The 21560-nt window shown below is 53.6% G+C and overlaps 9 protein-coding genes across 9 annotated transcripts; 3 read left to right on the top strand and 6 right to left on the bottom strand.

Annotated features, from left to right (window-relative positions):
• Window positions 1-277: 277 nt before the first annotated feature.
• On the bottom strand, window positions 278-826 carry VTN49DRAFT_5159 (uncharacterized protein; the record flags this gene model as incomplete). Its single annotated transcript, XM_069413185.1, has 1 exon — window positions 278-826. One exon carries the CDS (start codon window positions 824-826, stop codon window positions 278-280), a length of 549 nt encoding a protein of 182 aa, XP_069267078.1.
• Window positions 827-1714: 888 nt separating this feature from the next.
• VTN49DRAFT_5160 (uncharacterized protein) lies at window positions 1715-2887 on the bottom strand (the record flags this gene model as incomplete). Its single annotated transcript, XM_069413187.1, has 4 exons — window positions 1715-2020; window positions 2074-2378; window positions 2443-2576; window positions 2634-2887. 4 exons carry the CDS (start codon window positions 2885-2887, stop codon window positions 1715-1717), a joined length of 999 nt encoding a protein of 332 aa, XP_069267079.1.
• A 454-nt stretch (window positions 2888-3341) lies between these two features.
• On the bottom strand, window positions 3342-4902 carry VTN49DRAFT_5161 (uncharacterized protein; the record flags this gene model as incomplete). The annotated part of the gene is made up of 6 exons (XM_069413188.1): window positions 3342-3516; window positions 3570-4055; window positions 4106-4558; window positions 4608-4713; window positions 4766-4828; window positions 4884-4902. The coding sequence occupies 6 exons, from the start codon at window positions 4900-4902 to the stop codon at window positions 3342-3344; spliced, it is 1302 nt and encodes a 433-aa protein (XP_069267080.1).
• Window positions 4903-5426: 524 nt separating this feature from the next.
• Window positions 5427-9821, top strand: VTN49DRAFT_5162 (uncharacterized protein; the record flags this gene model as incomplete). Its single annotated transcript, XM_069413189.1, has 1 exon — window positions 5427-9821. The coding sequence occupies one exon, from the start codon at window positions 5427-5429 to the stop codon at window positions 9819-9821; it is 4395 nt and encodes a 1464-aa protein (XP_069267081.1).
• A 435-nt stretch (window positions 9822-10256) lies between these two features.
• Window positions 10257-12740, bottom strand: VTN49DRAFT_5163 (uncharacterized protein; the record flags this gene model as incomplete). The annotated part of the gene is made up of 3 exons (XM_069413190.1): window positions 10257-11270; window positions 11317-12102; window positions 12165-12740. The coding sequence occupies 3 exons, from the start codon at window positions 12738-12740 to the stop codon at window positions 10257-10259; spliced, it is 2376 nt and encodes a 791-aa protein (XP_069267082.1).
• A 630-nt stretch (window positions 12741-13370) lies between these two features.
• Window positions 13371-14890, bottom strand: VTN49DRAFT_5164 (uncharacterized protein; the record flags this gene model as incomplete). The annotated part of the gene is made up of 2 exons (XM_069413191.1): window positions 13371-14772; window positions 14826-14890. The coding sequence occupies 2 exons, from the start codon at window positions 14888-14890 to the stop codon at window positions 13371-13373; spliced, it is 1467 nt and encodes a 488-aa protein (XP_069267083.1).
• A 42-nt stretch (window positions 14891-14932) lies between these two features.
• On the bottom strand, window positions 14933-15166 carry VTN49DRAFT_5165 (uncharacterized protein; the record flags this gene model as incomplete). The annotated part of the gene is made up of 1 exon (XM_069413192.1): window positions 14933-15166. The coding sequence occupies one exon, from the start codon at window positions 15164-15166 to the stop codon at window positions 14933-14935; it is 234 nt and encodes a 77-aa protein (XP_069267084.1).
• Window positions 15167-15572: 406 nt separating this feature from the next.
• Window positions 15573-19170, top strand: VTN49DRAFT_5166 (uncharacterized protein; the record flags this gene model as incomplete). Its single annotated transcript, XM_069413193.1, has 2 exons — window positions 15573-15959; window positions 16009-19170. The coding sequence occupies 2 exons, from the start codon at window positions 15573-15575 to the stop codon at window positions 19168-19170; spliced, it is 3549 nt and encodes a 1182-aa protein (XP_069267085.1).
• Window positions 19171-20104: 934 nt separating this feature from the next.
• On the top strand, window positions 20105-21253 carry VTN49DRAFT_5167 (uncharacterized protein; the record flags this gene model as incomplete). Its single annotated transcript, XM_069413194.1, has 3 exons — window positions 20105-20139; window positions 20194-20964; window positions 21019-21253. 3 exons carry the CDS (start codon window positions 20105-20107, stop codon window positions 21251-21253), a joined length of 1041 nt encoding a protein of 346 aa, XP_069267086.1.
• Between the last annotated feature and the right edge of the window lie 307 nt (window positions 21254-21560).

A 21560-nucleotide genomic window follows, 5' to 3' on the forward strand; every position in this document is an offset into this window, starting at 1 on the left:
CGATGTACTCCGTACTGTTACGGAGTAATTACATGTATTTTTAGAATTTACAAGTCTGCCAACACAGCAGAGAATCACTCGTCTTAGTGTCTTTAAATCATTTGCGCTGTCAGGCTGTCAGCAGACCATAATAGTGATGACTTCCTAAAACGGTAAGTTATAGTAAACATAATCATGTGAATATAAGCACGTGACTTATCATCACTCTCACGGGCCTGAGCTTGCTGGCAAGATCGGGATCAGCTCTCCAAGCTGGTGGGAGAATTGCTCCGGTGTTTTATGCTAACCCAGCAGGGACCCCATACAGATGAACTGGTTCAGCTAAAGCGCTAGTAGGTACCTGGACTCTGTTACTGCCTGCTAAATCTCTGATCACAAGCTGCTGCGTGGACGTGCTCTGGATGTGTGAAAATGGCAGCCTGGGGGGAGCTCTGAGATCGAGATATGCAAGTTCAGGAATCAAGTCCGTGATGGGTGGGAGAGTTGGTCTGGGATCCACCACTGGGCCAGCAGCATTGCCGTTTGTTTGCACTAACTCGGCAGGATTGATAAAATTCTGAGGCTTGATTTGACCTGCCACCAACGTTGTGGCTGAAGTCATGGCTGAGGAGTCAGTGAGCAAGCTACTCTCAGCGCAGGATTGGCCGGTGCTTAGCCCGCTCGTTACCCGCGAATGGCTATGCTGGTGGTGGAGGGTGGTGCTCATGCCATGACCATCACCCGTTGTGGGCTGGTCAGTTCTTTGCGTGCGACGTTGCCTGCCCCTCGCGGAGCCAGGAGGAGGTGATTGCCGGTCCCGCCTACTGGCGTGTTTGCCATGCACCATGGCTGTCTGGTGACGCGGGTCAGTGGTAGTTCACCAACGACTGGCTGGCCAAGTTATGTAGTGTTCTTTGGTACTGTGGTGACGGAAGCTGAGCGGGGACGATGAGATGTCTGAACTATGATGAGAGAAGGTTGAGTTGCTGCTCCGATCAAGGGGAAAAAAAAAAAAAAANAAAAAAAAAACTACAAGCTGAAGAAGAAGCCCTGGGAGAGAGAGGGGGGAGAAAAGAAAGGAAACCCGGGCGACGAGACGCCGCTGCTTAAATATTCCTTGTGAACTAGGACAGTTCCACCAGTTTGTTACTGTAGTTACTCTTCCTCCCAGAGAGATACTATGGCGAGAGGGAATGAAGGTAGCACATACCCATCAACAGCAAGCAAATCAATGGCATTTATCACCACGATTCCAACAGCAATTGGTTCACCAAGTCTCCGCTGTGGAGGGTCTTGTTTCGTGAACTGTTTCGTGAGCTTGTGGTCTTTCTGGATTCAGTCAAGGGGGACTTGTTCTACGAGGAAATGTGGACTCTGCGTTCGTCTATATGGACGATTCCCATATAACTATTCACAAAATCTATCGTCAGGTTGAGCAGATTTTTCCTTCCCAGGAAAGTTGAACAGGTTGCTGTTGAACCGCATGGCAGAGAGAAAGAGAAAATATGCACTCGTGAACGCGAGTTGAGTCGTGAGTGGTCGTCAGGGTGATAGGTAGGAAAACCATCAATGCTCGACCGGAGGGAAGATGATGTGTGGGAGAAAAATCGAGATCAGAGAGAAAAAAAGCAAAATCAAATAACACCACCAGCCCTGTTTAAAGGCCCCCCCAGAAACGCCAATGAGTATATACAGCGTCAAAGTGCCATATTAGTGAGAAGAACCATTAAGCCAATCACCGTCTATTATTGAGAAGCGTCAGGAACTCCTCGCGAGTCTTCGCACTGGACCGCATGCATCCCAGCATGCAGCTAGTGGTTGTAGTGCTGCTGGTCTTTTGCACGCCACGCATGACCATGCACAAATGTGAAGATTCCATCACCACGCCGACGCCGCGTGGTTTGAGGACTTCCTTGATAGCCAATGCCACCTGCTTGGTCAGTCGCTCCTGGACCTGTAGTCGGCGTGAGAACATTTCCGCCAGGCGGGCCAGTTTGGAGAGGCCCAGGACTCGGCGGTCAGGAATGTAGCCAATGTGCATCTGCAGATTTGTCAATCTTGGTTTTCACACCAATGAGAACATAGATGACTGACCTTTCCAGTGAACGGAACCATGTGGTGCTCACAGAGCGAAAATACCTCAATATCCTTCACGATTACAAGTTCATCATGGTCCTCATGGAACACCGCTCCATTGACCAAATCTCGGACGTTTTCTTCATACCCTTTGGTGAAGAAAAGCATGGCACGCGCGTATCGCTCGGGGGTCTCACGGAGCCCTTCCCGGTTCGGATCCTCGCCTATGCACTCAAGGATAGTCCGCACCGCCCCCGCCAGCTTCTTGATGCGTTCTTCTGTCTGCTCTGGGGTCGACTCGAGCCGTTCTCGGGTTCCAGGGCCTATAATATGGAACATTACATTAACATTCACCCATTCAACGACGAGAATCAGGCGCAAACTAACATGGCCAACTAAGCCCATCAAAATCAATGGGCGGAACCATGGTGTAGGGGCTAGCGGGCCTGCTGACAGTGGATGGCGGTGTAAGAGGAGCGCCCTGATCGCGAGGGTCGCGCGGGGGATCATTCAACGACGGCCTGGGCAAACGTTATTTTTTCTTGCACGGACGAAGCAAACTTAAAGAGGAGACATACCTGGAGGGGCGCGTCACCGAGTCGGCATGAACCGGAACGACCGCATTCTGATTCCCAGTATGATGATCCGTCTCCGCACTGAGATCGACAGAGCCGCGAAAAGAAGCCCGGATCGAGGCGTTCAGGCTGTCTCGCTCGCGCGCAGATGCACTGGCTGCAGAAGACGATGGACGCAACGAAGAGCTGCCATTGATGACATGCGACGGTACCGCCGATATAGGCGTTTGATCTGGAGGAGGGGGGGCTGAGCTCATGACTATCGCCAGGATCGGAGCATGGATCGGTTATAGAAAAAAATCAAGTGTACACGCGAAGATGGAGGCGGCTTGTCTTTTCGAGAAAACCACCGGGGAATATCCAATGCCTGAGAATTAAGGAAAGTTTCCACCGTGCCCGCCGTAGTCTTACTTTCGCCGGAGACTTTTTTCAACGGCTGGAGATGATCACCATCGATAACGCCGATGACTACCGATCACCGGAGCAGGGACCAATCAGAGCAAATGTACTATTCCGCATACGGTTAGTTTGGCTGTTACCTAAATTGGCTAGATAAGGCGATAAGGCGTTGTCTAATCATCGCGTGATCTTGGCAAATGCAATCGACCGCAACCTGTGATAAAGAGTACACCAGGCCAGAGAGACAACATGGCTGTAATTCAAGGTGACATAAACTTCTACATGCCAATACCCGTAGCGCTCAAAATTCCATTAGGACTCCAGCTCATCGGTCGGGACATCCTCAATGTCCTTGCCGACAATCGCATCAGACACCTTCCAGACTTGCAGGAGATTGTCTTCCGCTGCAGAACAAAGAACCCAGGGATCGCTGAGATTCCAGCTGAAATCCGAGATTCGATTGGTGTGACCACCATGCATGAACAGACTGAAATATCTCGTTAGCAAGGCCGTACTATTAGTAGAGAGTGCGTAGCTTACAGTTCCGGTGGCCCATCCTGAGCATCCTCCGGGGTCTGCTCCTCGCCAGAACGGCTGAGGTCCCAGAAGTTGATCTTCCGATCATAGCTGGCACTGGCCAGTACCGCTTCTTCGAACGGATGCCACGCCAGAGACGTAACTGACTCGTTGTGAGCCTCAAGCGAGTGCAGTTTCGTCTTTAGCTTGCGGAGATCCCACAGGCCGATCGTCTTGTCGGCAGAACCCGTGGCTACAATTGTCTCTGCGGCTGGATTGAATGCAAGCGCGTTGATAGCATCCCGATGCTGGATACCTGCGCTAGCGGCAGCTCGCGTTGTTTCTGGTTCTCGGGTGTCGATGATCTGCAGCGTGATATCATCGGAGACCGTTCCGATGAGCGCAGAGTGCAGGGGATGGTATTGAACGTCGTTGACAATCGACGTATGGTGGGTGTAGGTCCGCACCGGCTTGAGTGCCTTGTTACCTTTTGTGTACGTTGTCATGTCCCTATAACTAATCAGCGACAGCCCTCGCGGAATCAGAGAAATTAACCATACCATAGTCGCACCGTCTTGTCTTCACTTCCTGTCGCAAGGTGGCCTTGATCATGCGGACTCCAGCTGAGACCAAAGCCTTCCTTCTTATGGCCCAATAACTCGAGCTGAGGATTGACCGTTCCCGTGGGAACACTGGGGTGCTTTGACCGGTCCCAAATCATCACTCGACCATCAGTGCACATCGTTGCGATGATGTTGGGATTTTGAGGCTGGTATCGGGCCTTGTTGACTTCGCCTTTGTGGTCGATTTTCTGCACAATGTTGAACTTGATCTCCATGTTGCCCTTTGAGCCGTATCCACCGATCTCCCCGCGTTCCTCATCGTAATCTTCTGGTGAGGGAGCTGCCGGATTCGGGAGCTGCACGTGGGCAATTTGCAAGTAGTTCGGGGCATCGCCTGACGTATGCGTTCCCAACAGCAAGCGATGTGTCGAGTATGGCTTGTCGGGAATCCTAAAAGGTGTCAGAAAGTCCTTTAAACAGATTGGGCGACCTTGCACACTCTTGCTTGTCAGGAAGCCATTGGACTGTGAGCGTTGGCCATTCCAAGGCCGTACTGAGAATCATGTCATAGAGAAAGGGAGCATTCTTTTTCCATGTCTTGTATTCTGAGGGATTCCGGTCAGCGGCAAGCCAGCCCGCTCGGTTATTTGGTCGCACCTTCATTAATGATTTTCTCCTCGATACGCTCCTCCTCCTGCTCCTCCTGCTCCTCGATAAATCCTAAAGCACAGGTCAGCCAGTTCATGCGAGCCGACGAATAGAGCAACAATTGTACCGTCTTCCTCGGTGTCCATGACTGATTGAATGTATTATAGAGCACAGAAGAGCTTGCTGTAGTCTTGGGAAGTCAAAGAAAACTTGTACACTCCAGGCAAAGTACACCGCTGCAGCGAGGAGAGCAATACCAGCCGGCTTCCACGCGACTCGTGCAAAGCGCGTAAATGGGTCAGGTCCACGCTAAACCCTTTACGGAATGGTGCCTTTTAATCCGTTTTGGGAATGGTCGATCCAAACCTGGCATAGTGCCACCTGCCGGACCGATGATTCTCCGGCCATCTTGTGCAGCCGGGCTTGGACAACAGTTCTCGAGCTGCACAAGGCTCCCAGCTTTTAGTCATTCTCTCTATATTTTCATTCTCTGCCGGCCGGAGTTGCTGTTTCAAGGGTGCGCGCCCTTGAAAATTTGTCTTTATCCGTTGATTCGGCGTTGATCTTTATTCTGTGAACGGTTACGGTCTGTTTCGGCCCGGAGTTTGATCTCACGTTGGGTACATTCATCGGAACTGTCAGTCGGTGTGAACGAGCGATCGTTACGACCATGGGTGTTCCAAAATTCTTCCGCTGGTTGAGTGAGCGGTATCCCGCGATCTCCCAGCTGATCTCGGAGAATCGAATACCGGAGTTCGATTGCCTGTATCTCGACATGAATGGCATTATTCATAACTGCACACACAAGGATTCGGACGGTCCTACGTTTCGCATGAGTGAGGATCAGATGTTTATAGCCATATTCAACTATATCGACCATCTCTATGGCAAGATCAAACCCAAGAAGCTCTTTTTCATGGCCGTCGACGGGGTTGCGCCTCGAGCCAAGATGAACCAGCAGCGCGCGCGAAGATTTCGCACAGCACTCGACGCGGAGGTAGCCCGAGAGAAGGCGATCGCGCAGGGGACAGAAATGCCAAAGGAGGACCCGTTTGACAGCAATTGCATCACGCCCGGCACCGAGTTCATGGCCCGTCTGTCGCATCAGCTCAAGTATTTCATCAACAAGAAAGTGTCGGAGGACACAGACTGGCAAGGGGTGGATATTGTCCTCTCCGGCCACGAGGTCCCAGGCGAGGGCGAGCACAAAATTATGGAGTACATCCGCCAGGCGAAAGCGCAGCCGGGGTACGATCCCAACGTCCGCCACTGCCTGTATGGCCTCGATGCCGACCTCATCATGCTGGGTCTCCTCAGTCATGATCCACATTTCTGTCTGTTGCGTGAAGAAGTGACCTTCGGGAGACCACAGCAAAAGCGGACAAAGGAGCTGGAACACCAGAATTTCTACCTTTTACATCTCTGCATGGTCCGGGAGTATCTGGAGCTGGAGTTCCAGGAACTGAAGGACAACCCCAATCTTGGAGAGCCATTTGATATGGAGCGCATAATTGATGATTTTATTTTGATGGCATTCTTTGTTGGGAACGACTTTTTGCCCAATCTCCCGAATCTCCATATCAATGAAGGAGCGCTGGCGCTGATGTTCAACATTTATAAGGAGGCGCTGCCCAAGATGGGCGGCTACTTGAATGAAAAGGGCCATATCAATTTGCAACGATTAGGCATCCTTTTGGATCATTTGCAGGATCTCGAGTTCCAATTCTTCGAGGCTGAGTACTCCGATGCCAAGTGGATCAAGGACAAGGCTAAGATGGCCGCCGTTGAAGCGATGGAAGCACGGAACAAAGGGAAACACCTGACGCTCACGCCTGCGCAGAAGAAGTTGTTAAACGATATCAAACATTACGTCCTCAACAGACCCGCTGACACCAAAAACGCGCCCCCATTCGATCTACCTCCGACTCTTCCTGCAAGGGACCGCAAGTTCGTTGAGCAACTTGCGGATGATCTCCGATTACCATGGACCACAGTGATGGATGATCACGGCGATCGGTTCATTCGGTTGCGATTCCCATCTTCGGACAGCGAGGATGACGAGTCGGAGGAAGACGAAGAGGCTTCGGTGGCTCTGCATCGCGTAATCAAGAAATACGACAATGCAAAAGTGGAAGAGGAACCCGCGGAAGATGAGCAGGCCGCGGCGGTGCAGAAGTACGAACAGAAATTCAAGGCGTGGAAAGACAAATACTACCGGAGCAAGTTCGGATGGGGCCTCGATAACGAGGAAGAGTTGCGGAAACTGACCGAGAACTACGTGCAAGGGCTGCAATGGGTGTTGTTTTACTACTACCGGGGCATTGCATCGTGGCCGTGGTATTTTGGGTCGCATTACGCACCAATGATTTCGGATGTCAAGAAAGGTCTTGGTGCGAACCTGGAATTCAAACTGGGTCAACCCTTCCGGCCCTTTGAGCAGCTCATGGGCGTGCTCCCTGACCGCAGCAAGCAGATTGTCCCACGCGCCTATTGGGATTTGATGACCTCTCCAGAGTCTCCTATCATTGACTTTTATCCCCGTGAGTTTGAACTCGATATGAACGGCAAGAAGATGGAATGGGAGGCTGTAGTAAAAATCCCGTTCATCGACGAGAAGCGACTGCTTGAAGCCATGGCGACGCGGGAGCATCTCCTCACTCCTGAGGAACGGGCGCGGAACACATTTGGCGTTACGCTGAAATTCACCTACTCTCCTTCTGTCGAATTTGTCTACCCGTCTTCTCTTCCCGGAATTTTCCCTGACATTCCTTACTGCCACTGCGTCGAAAACATCTTTGATCTTCCGACGATGGACGGGCTGGAACCGTACATCGGTCTTGTCGAGGGTGTGAAACTCGGTGCGGAGGCCCTGGCTGGCTTCCCGTCTCTCAAGACACTGCCTCATGCTGGCCATTTGGCATTCCACGGCGTCAATGTCTTCCAGCAGGAAAGCCGCAAAGAGAGCATGATTGTCACAATTCTGGAACCTGAAACAAGGTCCAGTATTGAATTGGCAAAGGAGAGACTGGGGGCGCGCGTATATGTTGGGTATCCGTTCTTGCATGAGGCGTTGGTGGTGCGCGTTTCCGACGAGCTCTTTGACTACGTGCGGCCGGAGGGGCAAGAGCATGTCACCCAGATTCCCCACTCTCCGGCCGAGATTGAGCAGTGGAAGAGAAATGCGGACAGGATCGAGAATCATTACAGCAAGCGGCTAGGCATGATCATCGGGCCCGTGGAGTCGATAGTGCACGTCCACCTGCTGCGAGGCCTTAAGAAGACTGAAGATGGAGCGACCATCAAAGAATTTGCGGAGATCCCCGGCCAAGAAACTGATTACCCTCTGCAGCTCATTCTCGATGAAGTCGTGAACGAAGACGAGCGATTCATGGAACGAGAGGCGTTGCCGATTGAGGAGGAATACCCGGCAGGCTCGAGAGCCTTCTTCTTGGGAGAGTACAACTACGGCCGGCCTGTTCACGTGTCAGGACACGAGAACGGCAAGGTTAATGGGTTGATCGCGGCGGTCCAGGGCAAGGAGCCGGAGTTTGGGAAAATACATGCGCGGGAAGCGGCGAAGCTGTCGCCGTACGTTCCATCGTATGCGGTTGCGAGGAGTTTACGGTTGAACCCGCTTGTCCTTGCCAAGATCACGTCATCCTTTGCCGTAAATGTCGATGGACAACGGGTCAACCTCGGACTCAATCTCAAGTTCGAAGCTAAGAAGCAGAAGGTATTGGGATACTCGCGTCGGAGTGAAAGCGGATGGGAGTTCAGTCACAAGGCTATCGCTCTCATCCAGCAATACATGATCAAATTCCCGGATTTCATTGCCGGGATTCAGCGAAACCCCCAGGGCGACATGTACGAGCCCACCGATTTCTACCCGCCTGAAACTGCCAAGGCGAAGATCAAGGAGATCCAGGCCTGGCTGAAGGAAATCGAGGCAAAGAGCTTCGAGCGTGTGCCGCTGGACGCGGAGCAGCTCGACTCAGATGTGGTGAAGCTTATCGAGGCGGATGCAGATCGGTTAGTAGCAACACAGCCGCCGCCGGTGCCGAAGAAGATCAAAGGAGTTCCGCGGGTAGGTCTTTTGCGGCCGTGTGACGTCGAACACCGACTGGGGAATCAAAGGTTCTCTCTTGGTGACCGGGTGGTATACGCCCAGGACTCTGGCAAGGTCCCTATTGCGACGCGCGGTACAGTGGTGGGCCTTACGCGGACGCCGCGGACGGTTCTGCTTGATGTCGTTTTCGATGTATCTTTTATGAGCGGCACGACCCTCGGTGACCGCTGCTCTCCATTCCGAGGTCAAACAGTACCGGTGTATTCGGTGCTTAACCTGACCGACCGGCAGCTGGTGGTCAACACTCGCGCCTCGGCAGCGCACCAACAGGTTCGAAAGGTGCCCATCGCGCGACCACTTCCGGCGTATGGTGCGCCCGTCGGACCGGGCGGGCGGGGTCAGCTGAGAGAGGCGAGACCCCCACCGCCGTTGCGCGGATCCTACCGCGGAGCCGTCGCCGGGCAGAACAGCAGCGGCCGTGGACGCGGCGCGCCGTCCCATCAGACCACGCGAGGCGGTCGCGGCGCGGTCAACGGCACAGCGACGAATCTTCCGCACCACCCGAAACCGAACGGTACCACGAATCACCACGGCCACGACGACGACGATGACAACAACAACCATCACAAGCCCAACGGCGACACCCACCGCGGTGGTCGTGGTCGCGGCCGCGGCGGGTACCATCGACTCGAGAACAACGACCCGATGGAAGGCGTCGTGCAGAACAATCCGAACTTCCGGCCGCAAAGCTACTCGCACGTTCCGCCGCCGCCGACGCTGAACCATCGAGGGACCGGTGGTCGGGGACGCGGCCGTGGGCATCCTCACAGGCATCCACCACACGGACATGGCCATCATGGCCATGGTCATGGTCCGGGCCCGGTGCATGGCCACGTACCTCGCGGCGGGGGTGCGGTCCGAGCTGCTGACCGTGGCTTACGTGGACGAGGCGCTCATCGAGGACGCGGCCATCACATTCCAGCCGCCGCTTCTCATTAGAGAGCTCATCCAACTCAGTCCGTAATGCAAATGATGATGGATCTCTTTCTGAATCTTCGGTGATGTGTTTTTTTTGTTTGCTTCGAGATATATATTCTGAAGGCGACGTTGTTGATGTTGATGGCTCATGAGTTTCGGGTTGCGGGTATGGTCGACTTTCTTGTTTTGTGTTTTCTTTTCTGAATACATATTATCCCGGCGTGTATTGTCATGCATTTGAACGGTTATATATTTGGGAGAGATGGGGGCTATCTATAAACAGGGATGCTCTTGGGTCTTGACTTATAGATAGTGTCTAATCTCTTGACTCCAGCTCAGTTGAAATTTAATAACTACAGAAAAACAAACACGCCAGAAAAAAAAAGAAACAAACAAGGGAATCATGGAGATAATAACAAATAGCAATTTAGATAAAAAAATGGAAACAGGAAACGCTTACAGAGCAACCTCGGAACTGTACCGTAACGCACTCCCCCTCCCAACACTCGAGTTATTATTGTAATGATTATTATTTCCGTTGCTGTTGCCGCCTGCACCGATTCCGGGGCTTGCCGACCGGCTACCGGGTGCACCTCCCGGCACGAGTTTCGGACTGCGCGGCTGCACGCTGGTAGCCCGGGTACTGGGGCGGGCGGAGCGGAGAGACCGGAGCTCTTCTTCCTTGCGGCGCAATAGTTCTTCGCGAGCAGCGAGTAGGGATTCGAGCTCCGCGATGCGCTGCAAGTGGCGGCTCTCGTCGGACCGGGCGCGCAGCTCCCGCAAGCGGACTGCGTCGGACTCGACGCGTCGCCGCAGCCGCTCGTTCTCCTCGCGTACCTGCCGGAGCTCCACGCCTGTCTGCGCGGCTGCAGTTGAGGCGTTCTGGTACTGCTCCCGCGTGTATTCGGCCTGTTGCTGCGCGGAGTCGGCCTTGCGCTTCAGGCTGCTGTTGTCCTTCTCCAGCTGGCGGACCTTTTCACGCGACTGCTCCAACTCCTCGGCCAAGCCGCCGCTGGCTTTGAGTTGGGCGCGCACGGCGTCCAGATCCTGCCGTAGCTGTGTGCGCTCGTCGCGGAGTTTTGTCAGCTCGTTTTGTTGCTTCTCTGCACGGGCGTTGGTTTTGCGGAGTTCCTCCGACAGGCCATCTCGCTCTTTTCGTATCGTTCGGACTTTCTCGACTAGGTTCTCGAATCGGCGCTGCGCGTCTTCGAGATGTTTCTCCTTGTCGGCTATTTGTTCCGCGGCCTTTGTGTATCTCTCGTTGACCTCTGCCAGTTCATGCTTGTGCGTCTCTTCTAGCTGTCCGAGTTGGTCCTCCTTTTCTTTCAGTTTGTCCTCCTTCTCCTTCAATTTACTTTCCAGTTCTTTAAGTCTCTGCCTGTAGTCCGTGTCTGGAACAACTTGGCTTGGCTCCTCCGACAGGCCGTATCGCGGCCTCTTTGTCTCGGGAGCATCGACATCTATAGCCTCCTACGCAGGTCAGCAAGACTCCGAGGAACTTTCTAGCTATACGTACAGAAAGTCGCTTAGTAGCCGTTGAAGCCGATAGTTCAACCGGCTCATCAACAATCGATATGTGAAGCGGCTCTATCTTCGGCAAAGTCCAGCTCGCCGCAAAGTCATCCGCGACCAAGCACGTATACAACTCCTCCGCATCCTCATGGACGCCCAGTGCATCATCCTGCAGGTCCCCAACTACATCTCTTAGACTAATAATTACGTGCGTCAGTACCCGTAGTCGCTGGAGCTCGGGCATCTCCGGCAGGCAGCGCTGGACGTGCTCGCTGGAGTTGGCGATGACCAGCCGCACGACTGGCAACAGACTCCCATGTCGCGCGTATGTCGTACGCAAGTGCTGCGTCGACGGGTGGCTTGCCCGGAACGACGAGTCCAGCGCGAGAATGGCCCTCGGCGGCCGATACGTCTCCGCCAGACCCTCCCGCTCAGTGGGGTGTATCCCGATGCTGAGCGCGCCGTTCACCATTGACAACTCTGAGTCCAGAGGCATTTCCTCCCGCGGGCGCGTATACGTGAAACCCTTGCCCAAGAAGTACCGCTCAACCAACTCCTGCGTCTTGCCCCTCTTCACCATGACGATGAGATGCAGCTCCTGCTCCTGCGCCCCAGCAATCTCCAGCAGATGCCCAAGGAATTGAAACTTGGCGCTGACATACTCGGCCCAGGCCGCCTCTTTCCGCGGATCCGGATTGGACTTTGCAACCTGCTCTGCAATACCCAAGTCTTCGTGAACGCAGATTTCATCCAGTCGTTCCACGAGGCCTCTGATGGCTCGGACGACGTCCTGGGACAACAACAGTTAGTACGGCGAGTTCAGCCTCTGCCCACACAGCAAACACATCATACCCCGTCTGCATCAGCGGACACGTCAGACCCCGAGAGGAGTCGGCGAATGGACCGCGATTCTCTTCCTAATGTTCTAATGTACTGGTCTTTGACTCTGGAATCCATGGGCAAGGGAATGGCAAACTCTGCTGGTCCAAGCTGTAGCGAGCCAGGGGGCTGCTCTTCCGGTCGCCCGAACAACGCGCTGGGCTGGATGGTCTGCACGCTACCATGTTCCGGATAGAGCAGCGTCGGAGAGACTACAATATCTGGCGGTGGCTCATGTATTGCCGTCGACGTATGATGCGAATCATGTGACAGGGGGGCAGTCTCATGCGGCGGCCGCACGCTCAACATAGGTGGTCCCGTCGTCTCGGGGGCCAACGACGGAGGCGTCGGATTGATGTCTCCCGCCGACGATGGCGTAACGCTTACACTTTGACTCAAACTCACAGCATCCGGAGCAAGAGTGGCCGCCGCCGCCGCATGAGCGCGCGGACGAAGCGCGGCAGCTTGTAATGACTCTTGCATGGAATCCCCGAGCGTCTTCTCCGGGGACTCGGTCGGCCGACCCTGATGCTGCTGCTGCTGATTCATGACGTTGGACCGGGGTCTCGGCCGTAATTTGCAGTGGGCGTTGTGGTGCGCGATACTTGCGGGGGATAGTCGCGGCAGCACATGCGCGCCACTTGTTCACAGTTTGGAAATGTTCAGAATTGTTAAAAAAAAAGCAAATAGCAGTTTTAACAATCCAGGCCTGCTGACTCCCGAGAAAAGCAAACAATTCACAGCATGAATTGCAACAAATCAATCATCTCTTTGTTAAGCCGAGATTGGATTGTCCTCGAAATCGCAGCTGCCTGAGTGCATTCAACCGCGCTACAGCTGCATGCTGGTACAATGCACCCAACACACTAAAGACTGGAATTAGCTCGCTGTTGAAAAGCATTATCACTAGGAATCTTACACGTTAAGGGGTTTCTTAATTGGATCGCTCTGTCGCGCTCTTCTTCTCTGGTAATTGTAAGCGGTGAAAGCGGCCGCCGAGCATCCATCCGTCAATTTCGCCCCACGTGATTGATAGGTATCAGTTAAGCATTGCCAACGCAACTAAAGCTTCATCCCATGCTCTCATTGATCAGTTTCTTAGATTATTACGGAAGAGAATGCGGGGAAAAGACACTGTTCAGATTATGTGGTTCTGTCTACATCTGGATCAAGTAATGCCTAGGAAACAGTTTCCCCAAACTCGGCCTTCACCTTCTCCTCCAGGTCGATCCCTATATCCTTCAAGCTGCGAACAGATTGGCGTTTCTCCCCCAGGAGAAAATAGGACAATTTGATCTCGCTAAAATGAGCCCGCGTCCACTTCTCTCGAGGTCCCCATTTCGTCCCCTTCTTTCCTTGGCCATCATTCTCAAGGCCTGGCCGCCGAGTGGCCTGCTCGGCCCAGTCGTAGAGATAGTTCAGGTAGTTCGCATCAAGCGGGTATGAAATGACATGAAACCCCTTGTGGGATCCGCGGCTCGCAACCTCCGCTTCCTCCCAGGCCCGCATCTCCTCCTTGGAGGGTAGCGCAAGTCGTCCGGACCAGACCCGCGCGAACACTGCGGCCTGATTCTCGACGAGGGGAAACGGGGCGATCCGTTGTGGTAGAACAGGAAAGACAAGCGTTGGATGTTCGTTGTAAAAGAGCTGCTGGTAAACATTTAGCGTCCGACTGCCATCGGTCACCACCGGCGGATCCAATGGCTCCAGAAAAGGATAAGAATACAGAAAGCCGGTGCAAAAGAGAATTGCATCAATTCCCTCCTCAATAGTGTTGTCCGCGAATCTCACTGCGCGGTGCGCCGAGTCTGGTGGAAGGAATTCGACAATTTCCCCGCGTTCCGTTCGGCCCGGTGGCACCCCGCCAGGAAAAAAGGCTGACGGGCCTTTGGAGGACGAAAGGAGCGGCTGTTGGACAATAGTAGAGAGATGCAGGCCAATTTCGATGCCCGAGGCAAGATTACCCACGACAATGACCTTTTTGCCCTCGAATTCCTTAGGCGAGTCGTACTGCTTAGAATGGATGATAGAGCCGGGATACGCCTGATTCCAGGCCTCAATTCCAGGGATGGCGGGCACATATGGAACATCGTAGTGGCCATTGGCCGCCACGACGGCATCATAGACCTGCGACGTCGTCTGTCCCGTCTGGAGGTTTTTAACCGTGACCTTCCAGTTGCTGCGGGATGGATCATGCAACACTACCGACTGTACCTGATGCTCAAAGCGGATTAAATGCCTAATATCGTCGGCATATCTTTCCAGATAATTCAGAATCTGGTCAGAGCGGGGAAAGAGCTGAATATCGTCATCCAAACGCTGATCAGAAAATTCCATGAGCGATTTGGGAATGTTTGTCTCCAACCCGCGGTACAATGGAGACACAAACGACGCCTCGCGACGCCCGCCCTCCTTCTCGTGCCATATGGGCTCATCCAGCGGGACATTCGGGCTGGTCTGCGGGACCGGTATTTCGAGCCTGTTTTTATCTTCGACGTTGGTATGTATCCAGACTCCTCCTACCCGGCTTCTCTGCTCGAAAACGTCGATCTGCTCAAAATACTTTTCGGCGAGCAGATACCTACGGATTGGTCAGCCCATTTTGGCGTCTTGGAGGGGTTTCGGAGCTCGGACTTTGCTGCGACTAGACCACTGGGCCCAGCGCCAATCACGGCCACACGACGAATCTGCGATGCCATGGCTTTTCAACGATTATGAAGAACTTCTGCTTGCAATTGTTTTCAGCACAGTCCGAGGCTTCTGTTACGGGATCCCGGGTGCAATCCTGATGAGGAATCTGAACTCATGGTGTGCGGGTCGCTAGATAGTGCTCCCGGTTTATCTCGGATGGTCGATGGCGCAAGTTGGGCAGTCATTGACGACGAGGACTTGAACGTATTCTCGGTCCCATTGGCACCGTCAGAGTTGCTGAAGGAGTTCTCGGCAAATGTATGACGCTTCTTCGAGGGCGGCATTGCTGCAGTCCCTCCGAAGGTCTCCCCTACACTTTAGGTATGTATGCAGCGAGTTCCATTCCCGATTATGGCCTTAGGCAACAGAGCCTGTCTAGCTGTAATTTATGTTTTGCCTGAGGCATCTACTCCACCTTCGAGATCCAGATCAAGTGCACTGAGACCGTATCCGTGGTCGGTCGAAATCCGGCATACAAAGAGGATGTCTGTCCAGCAAAAGAATCCTCATATACATAGCCAGTGACTATTTTTCGTTGCTACACCCATCCATTGTTCTTTCCTTGATGTGTCGCCTTTCCGACGCGCTCCAACTCCACTCCCCGCCGCGTCTCTTTTTAGGTAGATCTACGAGTGCCGCCGTCATCCCGCGATACCGCGATGCAGCCGCGGTACCTCTTGAACAATAGGCATGGATTCGAACGGCGATGCAGCGGTGCATGATTCTGCGCCTCCAAACCTCGTTCCTATCGCGCAGCTCTCGCCCGACTTGGAAGACCTTGCGAACCGTTCCTTCTGCGCTGTCGTAACTCTCGTGTGGCCCTTTTCGAGTTCCAGTCGGAAGCTCAGCTTGCTCCTGGCGGAACCTGATTTTCGCCTGCGGAATCGTCATGGTCAAGTCAGAGTAACGTTTGCCGGACCATGCGCGGAGGAAGTTGCTCGGACAAAGGTGGGCATCGGGGATGAGGTTATTCTGGGTCTCGACGGTGCATCCTGGACGGAGAATACGAATGCAACAGCGACACCGGGCAAGTCGCTGCAGTATGAGCTACAGTACACGCGTCGCCTCAGACTGAAGGTGCGCCATCCGTGCGTGCTCGGTCGTATTTTAAACTGACCTTCTTCAGGCGACCAGGGATGGTCAGGTTTTGGCCTCGCTGGACATCGAATACCCTAGTGGAGATGCAAATGACTTGCCGGTCTCCACACCAGTCAGGCCGACCACCATGGGCGACATGACTTCACCTGATCGAATGCCCCAGGCAAAATGGGAGACGCCAGCCTTTTTGAAGACCGCACGGATGTCACTAGGCAGTCCGCTAGCGTCAGCTTTTGATCCCTTCGCGGAGGATCAAGACGAGGAATCAAAACGGAGGAGGAAGCGCCCCCGATTCAGCTTTCCTAGCAGTAAATGGAAGCTTGTGGACGAACCCGAACAACCTGAGGAGAAGATAGTGGCAAATGGGGATGCCTGGTTTGCCTCGGACGAGGAAGAGTTGGATCGCATGGACGAGGACGCTGTCGAGCATTCATCTGTTAAGGAGGAGGATGTAAGGCGTGGCGTCAGCGAAGATGGAGAGGTTCGCGAAGCATCGCCGGAAGAACGCGGTGCTGCAATACCGCCAGAGCTTCCTCCCGCTCCGTCTGCTTTGGCCAATGAACGTAGTATTGATGTCCCTTGTGTTAAAGTCGAGCATCTTCCTCACAGAACAGACCGCCTTCCTACAGATACTCCGCGGTTACAGCCAGTACCGTCCCCGGGTTTGCCCACTCCATCTCCTATGGTTCAGACCGAGCCGTCAGCGTCTATGGGGTACTTTGCGGGGATTTCTGCCCACGAAGATGCGAACGTCTCATCATCCACCAACGAAGTTGCTCCACACGAAGCGAAGCCTTCTCTTAACGCATTACATCTTTCTACAGCGGCGCAAGAAGCTGAAGCATTAGCGATCTCCGCAGAAGCTTCCAATTATGATGCTACAGTCGTGCATCATGCCGCAACAGATGATGAACCACATTGGATTTCACGATCTGAACACGTACAGGGCGAAGTGCACACTGAGAAGATTCTCGATAAGTCGGTTACGGAGCAGGCTGAGTCCGATCAGGAAGAGGAGAGCAGTGTCACGGGAGAGGAGGGAGATCAGACAGATGTGTCTGGATTGGGTAGTAGTGACCAAGAAAGTGAACCCGACCGTGCAGACTCTGTGTCCGGTTCACGGTCCATAGACAGGATCTCAAAGAGCGATGCCGTTTCGATTGATTTTTCTGATGAAGACGACGACGACGACGAAGATGAATATAGTGATGAGGAAGCCGAGTCACAACATTTGGACAAATCATTAAGGATAGAGTCACGTTCACCTGCGGTGTCTGTTCAGCATCTTCAAAGGGACGAGTCTGAAGATTCTACAGGTGGGAGTGCTTGGGAAGCGCTCTCAGAAGATCAGGAAAAATCCATCGAAATGGTAGACCGTTCTGAAGACGAGGAAGAAGAAGAATCTCAGGTGGAGACAGGAGCTTTCCCAGAATCCGTTGGCTCGGAGATTGAAAACGAAGAGGAGGAAGAGGAGGAAGATGAGGATGAAGAGGAGGAGGAGGAATCCGACGCAAGCCATCGACACACGCAATCTTCGCGACCACCCGCCAGCTCATATCCGGAAGTTATTGTATTGGATAGCGATAGTGATGAAGAACCGCGGGCGCCGCCACAGACAGGCCTCGTTTCTCGGCGCAATGAACAGATTTCCCGACTCGAAGACCATGTCACACCTGAGTCCGCGCCAGGGCCGGAGATGGTGATTGATGAGGTGCAGGATAGCGCGACGTCTGAGGTCGAATCTCAAGAAGAGCTGTCTTCTTCTGAGAAGGATGAGTCCGTAATTGACGATCGAGAAGCTGATCATAATGCTGACGATGATGCGGATACCCATGATGTTGAAGTTGAAGCTGCTGATTTCGAGTCGAGTGACGGCCTACATCTGGATCCTCAAGGACCAGTGACACCGACAGTGCAGAGTGCCGAAGAAGATCTGGCCAGTGACCGAACTCCGTCCGTCAGTTCCGAAAGGACGCCGGATGGTGTGGTCCAATGGAAGCAGGAACAGCTAGCACAACGGTCCAAGGATGTGTCTCATGTGAAACGGGGCCCGCAACTGGTCAGCCCGGAACACACCCAGCCAAGTTTCGCTGAGCAGGAACCCGCATCAATCGACGATGCACCTGACGAGGCAATTCCAGTTCCGACGCCACAGGACACCCAGGTCGATGAGATACAAGAAGCGCGTCGAAAAACGAGATCACCTTCTCTTCCTCGGGAGACTGCACCACCTTCGGCGACTGGCCAGGACTATCGTCCTCCTGGACAACTCGTGGAACAACAAGACTCTGGCGACAAAATAACGGCGGCCATCTCCCATGCTGAGAGCGAGCAAGGTACTAGTCCATCGAACCCGGCCACAGAGACACTCGACGACGAAGTGGTTCTGATCGAGGATCGCTCGTCACTCCATCTGGTAAGCTCCAGCCCTGCGAGGCTGAGTGACCTGCATCATGAATCGTCGTCTACGCCAAATCGCCAGGCAGCTGGGTTGCGCACGGAGCTATCGTACTACCCTCGTCTCTGTACCTTGCATGAGTGGTTCGGCTCGACGGTCGACATTATGGCCATTGTGGTAGAAGCAAGGCCTGTATCACGCGCCAGTTCGGGCCCAGGAGACGCCTACGTGACTATCCATATCACGGACTCGTCCATGGCCGGTGCGACGGTTTCGGTATATATCTTCCGTCCTAACCCGGCAGACCTCCCAACCGTGACAGCGGACAACGGAGTCATACTCCGGAATTTTCACGTGCAGAGTCACGGGCATGCAATGATATTATCCAGCGGCGATGTCAGTGCAGTGGCCGTGTTCAACTACGACAACGAAGACCTTAGCAGCCCGGAGATGTCAGGCCCACCGGTTGAATACGGTGACCAAGAGCGAAAATACCTCGCGGAGCTTCGGGACTGGTATCGCAGAGGCGGCGGAGCAAGCCTGGTTGCAGACTACATGCTGCAATCGTCTCTCATCCAGGAGTATGAGGAAGGAACGCCACCAAGCAGCGTTGCGTCAAGCGAGACCGCTAGCATTGCTTCGTCGAGCCAGAGCCGACGGAGCCGCCGGCGAGATCGGCGAAGGTATCGCCGGATCACGATCCATGAACTGCGGAGTGGGACCAAATATGCAGAGTCCGGGTCGAATGTGCATGAACTACGGGATGGGACATTGTATGGGGCGTATACTTGAGGGTTTGACTATGGTGTTTGGGAGGCAGAGAGTGATATTTCTGTTCATTTGTCGCAGATACAGTACACATGTGTATACAAAATACTTGCATCTACTGAGGCGTATAGTCAGCGACTGGCAAAAAGACAGGAATTTCGGCATCAAACAATCGTATCATGTCCTCCGACTTTGCCTTTTCACGCCATGCTCAACCAGCTCAACTCGCAAGGAGTCAAAAAAGAGCGGTTGAGACTCGGATTACCAGAGCTCATGGTATCTTCATCGCACGTGCCGGGAGTAGTAGAGATCAACATACCATTTACCATCTAATTATATTCAAAGGAGCCAGTGAGCTGAAGATCTAAATAAAGACCTAAAGATGAAATGTCGCGTAACTCAGGTCATCAACGCATCATGGGAGGCCTTTTAAGTCAAGGCCCTCGTGTTGATGGTTTTAGATGCGCAGTTGGTTTCTGAAGCAACCAATTGATCTCGACACACACATCGGAATCGCCAGACTGTGGAGGAAAAAGCAGAGCCGACGATGATTTGAGTCGGTGGTCTTTGGTTGGATGGGAGAAAAAAAGAAGAGAGAAGAGGGAAAAGAAAAGGGAGTGGAGGTAGGCATCTAAAGGCGGGATTTGGTGGCAGAACAACGTCGATTGGTCGATGGGGCATCAAAGCTTGAATGCGGACTTGAGGCAAAAGGCACACCCATCTGTCCAGGCACTCTTCAGGTTCAGAACAGAAAGAAACGGCTCAGTCAGTGGAATATTCTCAGTACTTCTTTTATAATCACGGTGGAAGAATATATACAGGAACCAACTCACGTCTAGCTCTGACTGGATTCCATTTTGCCGCGAGAAACGTCCTTCGACCGTCTCGTTCCTTCACTTTGTGTGCCTTCGTCCATTCGATGACGGCTCGTTTGTGAGCTGTCAACGTCGCCGTCTCCATGGATAACGCCAACCCGTGGACTCGGAGATCAAAGTACGTTTATTCATTTGTTGGCCCAGTCCGGATCGGACATGCTAATGCTTCCAGGTTGTCCCTGTCGACGTCCGACAAAGACGGCGTCAGACCCGACCTTCCCCGCAGCCATTCCTCCAAGCGCTTTGGCCCCGACAGCCCCTACGCCCGCTCCAATCCCTTTAACGCCATCTCTCCTCTGTCCGCTGGTGTATCCTCACCGTCCTCTGGTGCCTCCAACGCTTTTGGCCTAGGCTCCGGCGCCTTTGCGTCCTTTGGCACGCCCAAAACCCCCGGTGCCTCAACAGACAATAAGGACAAGGCAGACTCGTCCAACGACCGAGACTCGTCGGCGGCGGCAGACACCAAGTCGAACGAGTCATCGGCACCAGCGCCACCTCCGTCCGCGCCGACCCCTGCTGCCGATGAGCATCCGCTGAAGACCACTTGGGTTCTCTGGTACCGGCCTCCCACACCAAAGTCGTCAGACTACGAGAAGTCAACCATTGCTCTCGCAACAATACCATCAGTCGAGAGCTTCTGGTCCATCTACACCCACCTCAAGCGGCCGTCGCTACTCCCGACCGTTTCCGACTACCACATCTTCAAGAAGGGCATCCGCCCCGTGTGGGAGGACGAGGCGAACAAGAAGGGTGGCAAGTGGATTGTACGGCTCAAGAAAGGTGTCGCAGACCGATATTGGGAAGACTTGTTGCTGGCGATCGTCGGTGACCAATTTGGCGATGCCAGCGATGAAATCTGTGGGGCGGTGCTCAGCGTCCGCAGCGGTGAGGACGTGCTGAGTGTGTGGACCCGGATTGATGGCGGACGAAATATCAAAATTCGGTGAGTACACGGGCTCCTGGAAAAAATACATTCATCATCGCTGACCCCGCGTAGCGAAGCCATCAAGCGGCTGTTGGCGTTTCCACCCGATACCAACATTGTCTGGAAGAGCCATGACGATAGTATTGCCCAGAGGACAGCCATTGACCAGGCGCGCCAGGAGAAGGCGGCAAATCATCATTATCACCATCATCATCACCGCCATTATCACGGAGATGGAGATCGTCGACGACATGCATTCCATGACGAGTCGGCGGGGGACAGGGGCAAAGAGGCTACGGCGTCGTGAGATCCTGGGGCGGCATTGCGTACCTTTGCTCAGACATTCTGTACAGTAATAACTCATACTTCGGCTTTGGGAGCTTGGGGCGAAACCTTGCATGCTTGGCTTTGTGGTTTCTGGGTTCAGTTCTTTATATGTCCGTGAATGACCATGCTATGACTTTGGGGGCAAAAAACAAGGGGACCAGGCATCGGAGGCGATGGAGTGGATGCTAGTCATGTTGAACGAATGCATGTTGATTCGGAGAATTTTCTCTGCAGCTGCATATTACCCTGGGGGCATTGACGGCGTGCAATGGAGTCTTGACACCTTT

Source organism: Thermomyces lanuginosus (genome assembly GCF_041956635.1).
Source record: "Thermomyces lanuginosus strain ATCC 200065 unplaced genomic scaffold VTN49scaffold_32, whole genome shotgun sequence".
Lineage (NCBI taxonomy): Eukaryota > Fungi > Ascomycota > Eurotiomycetes > Eurotiales > Trichocomaceae > Thermomyces > Thermomyces lanuginosus.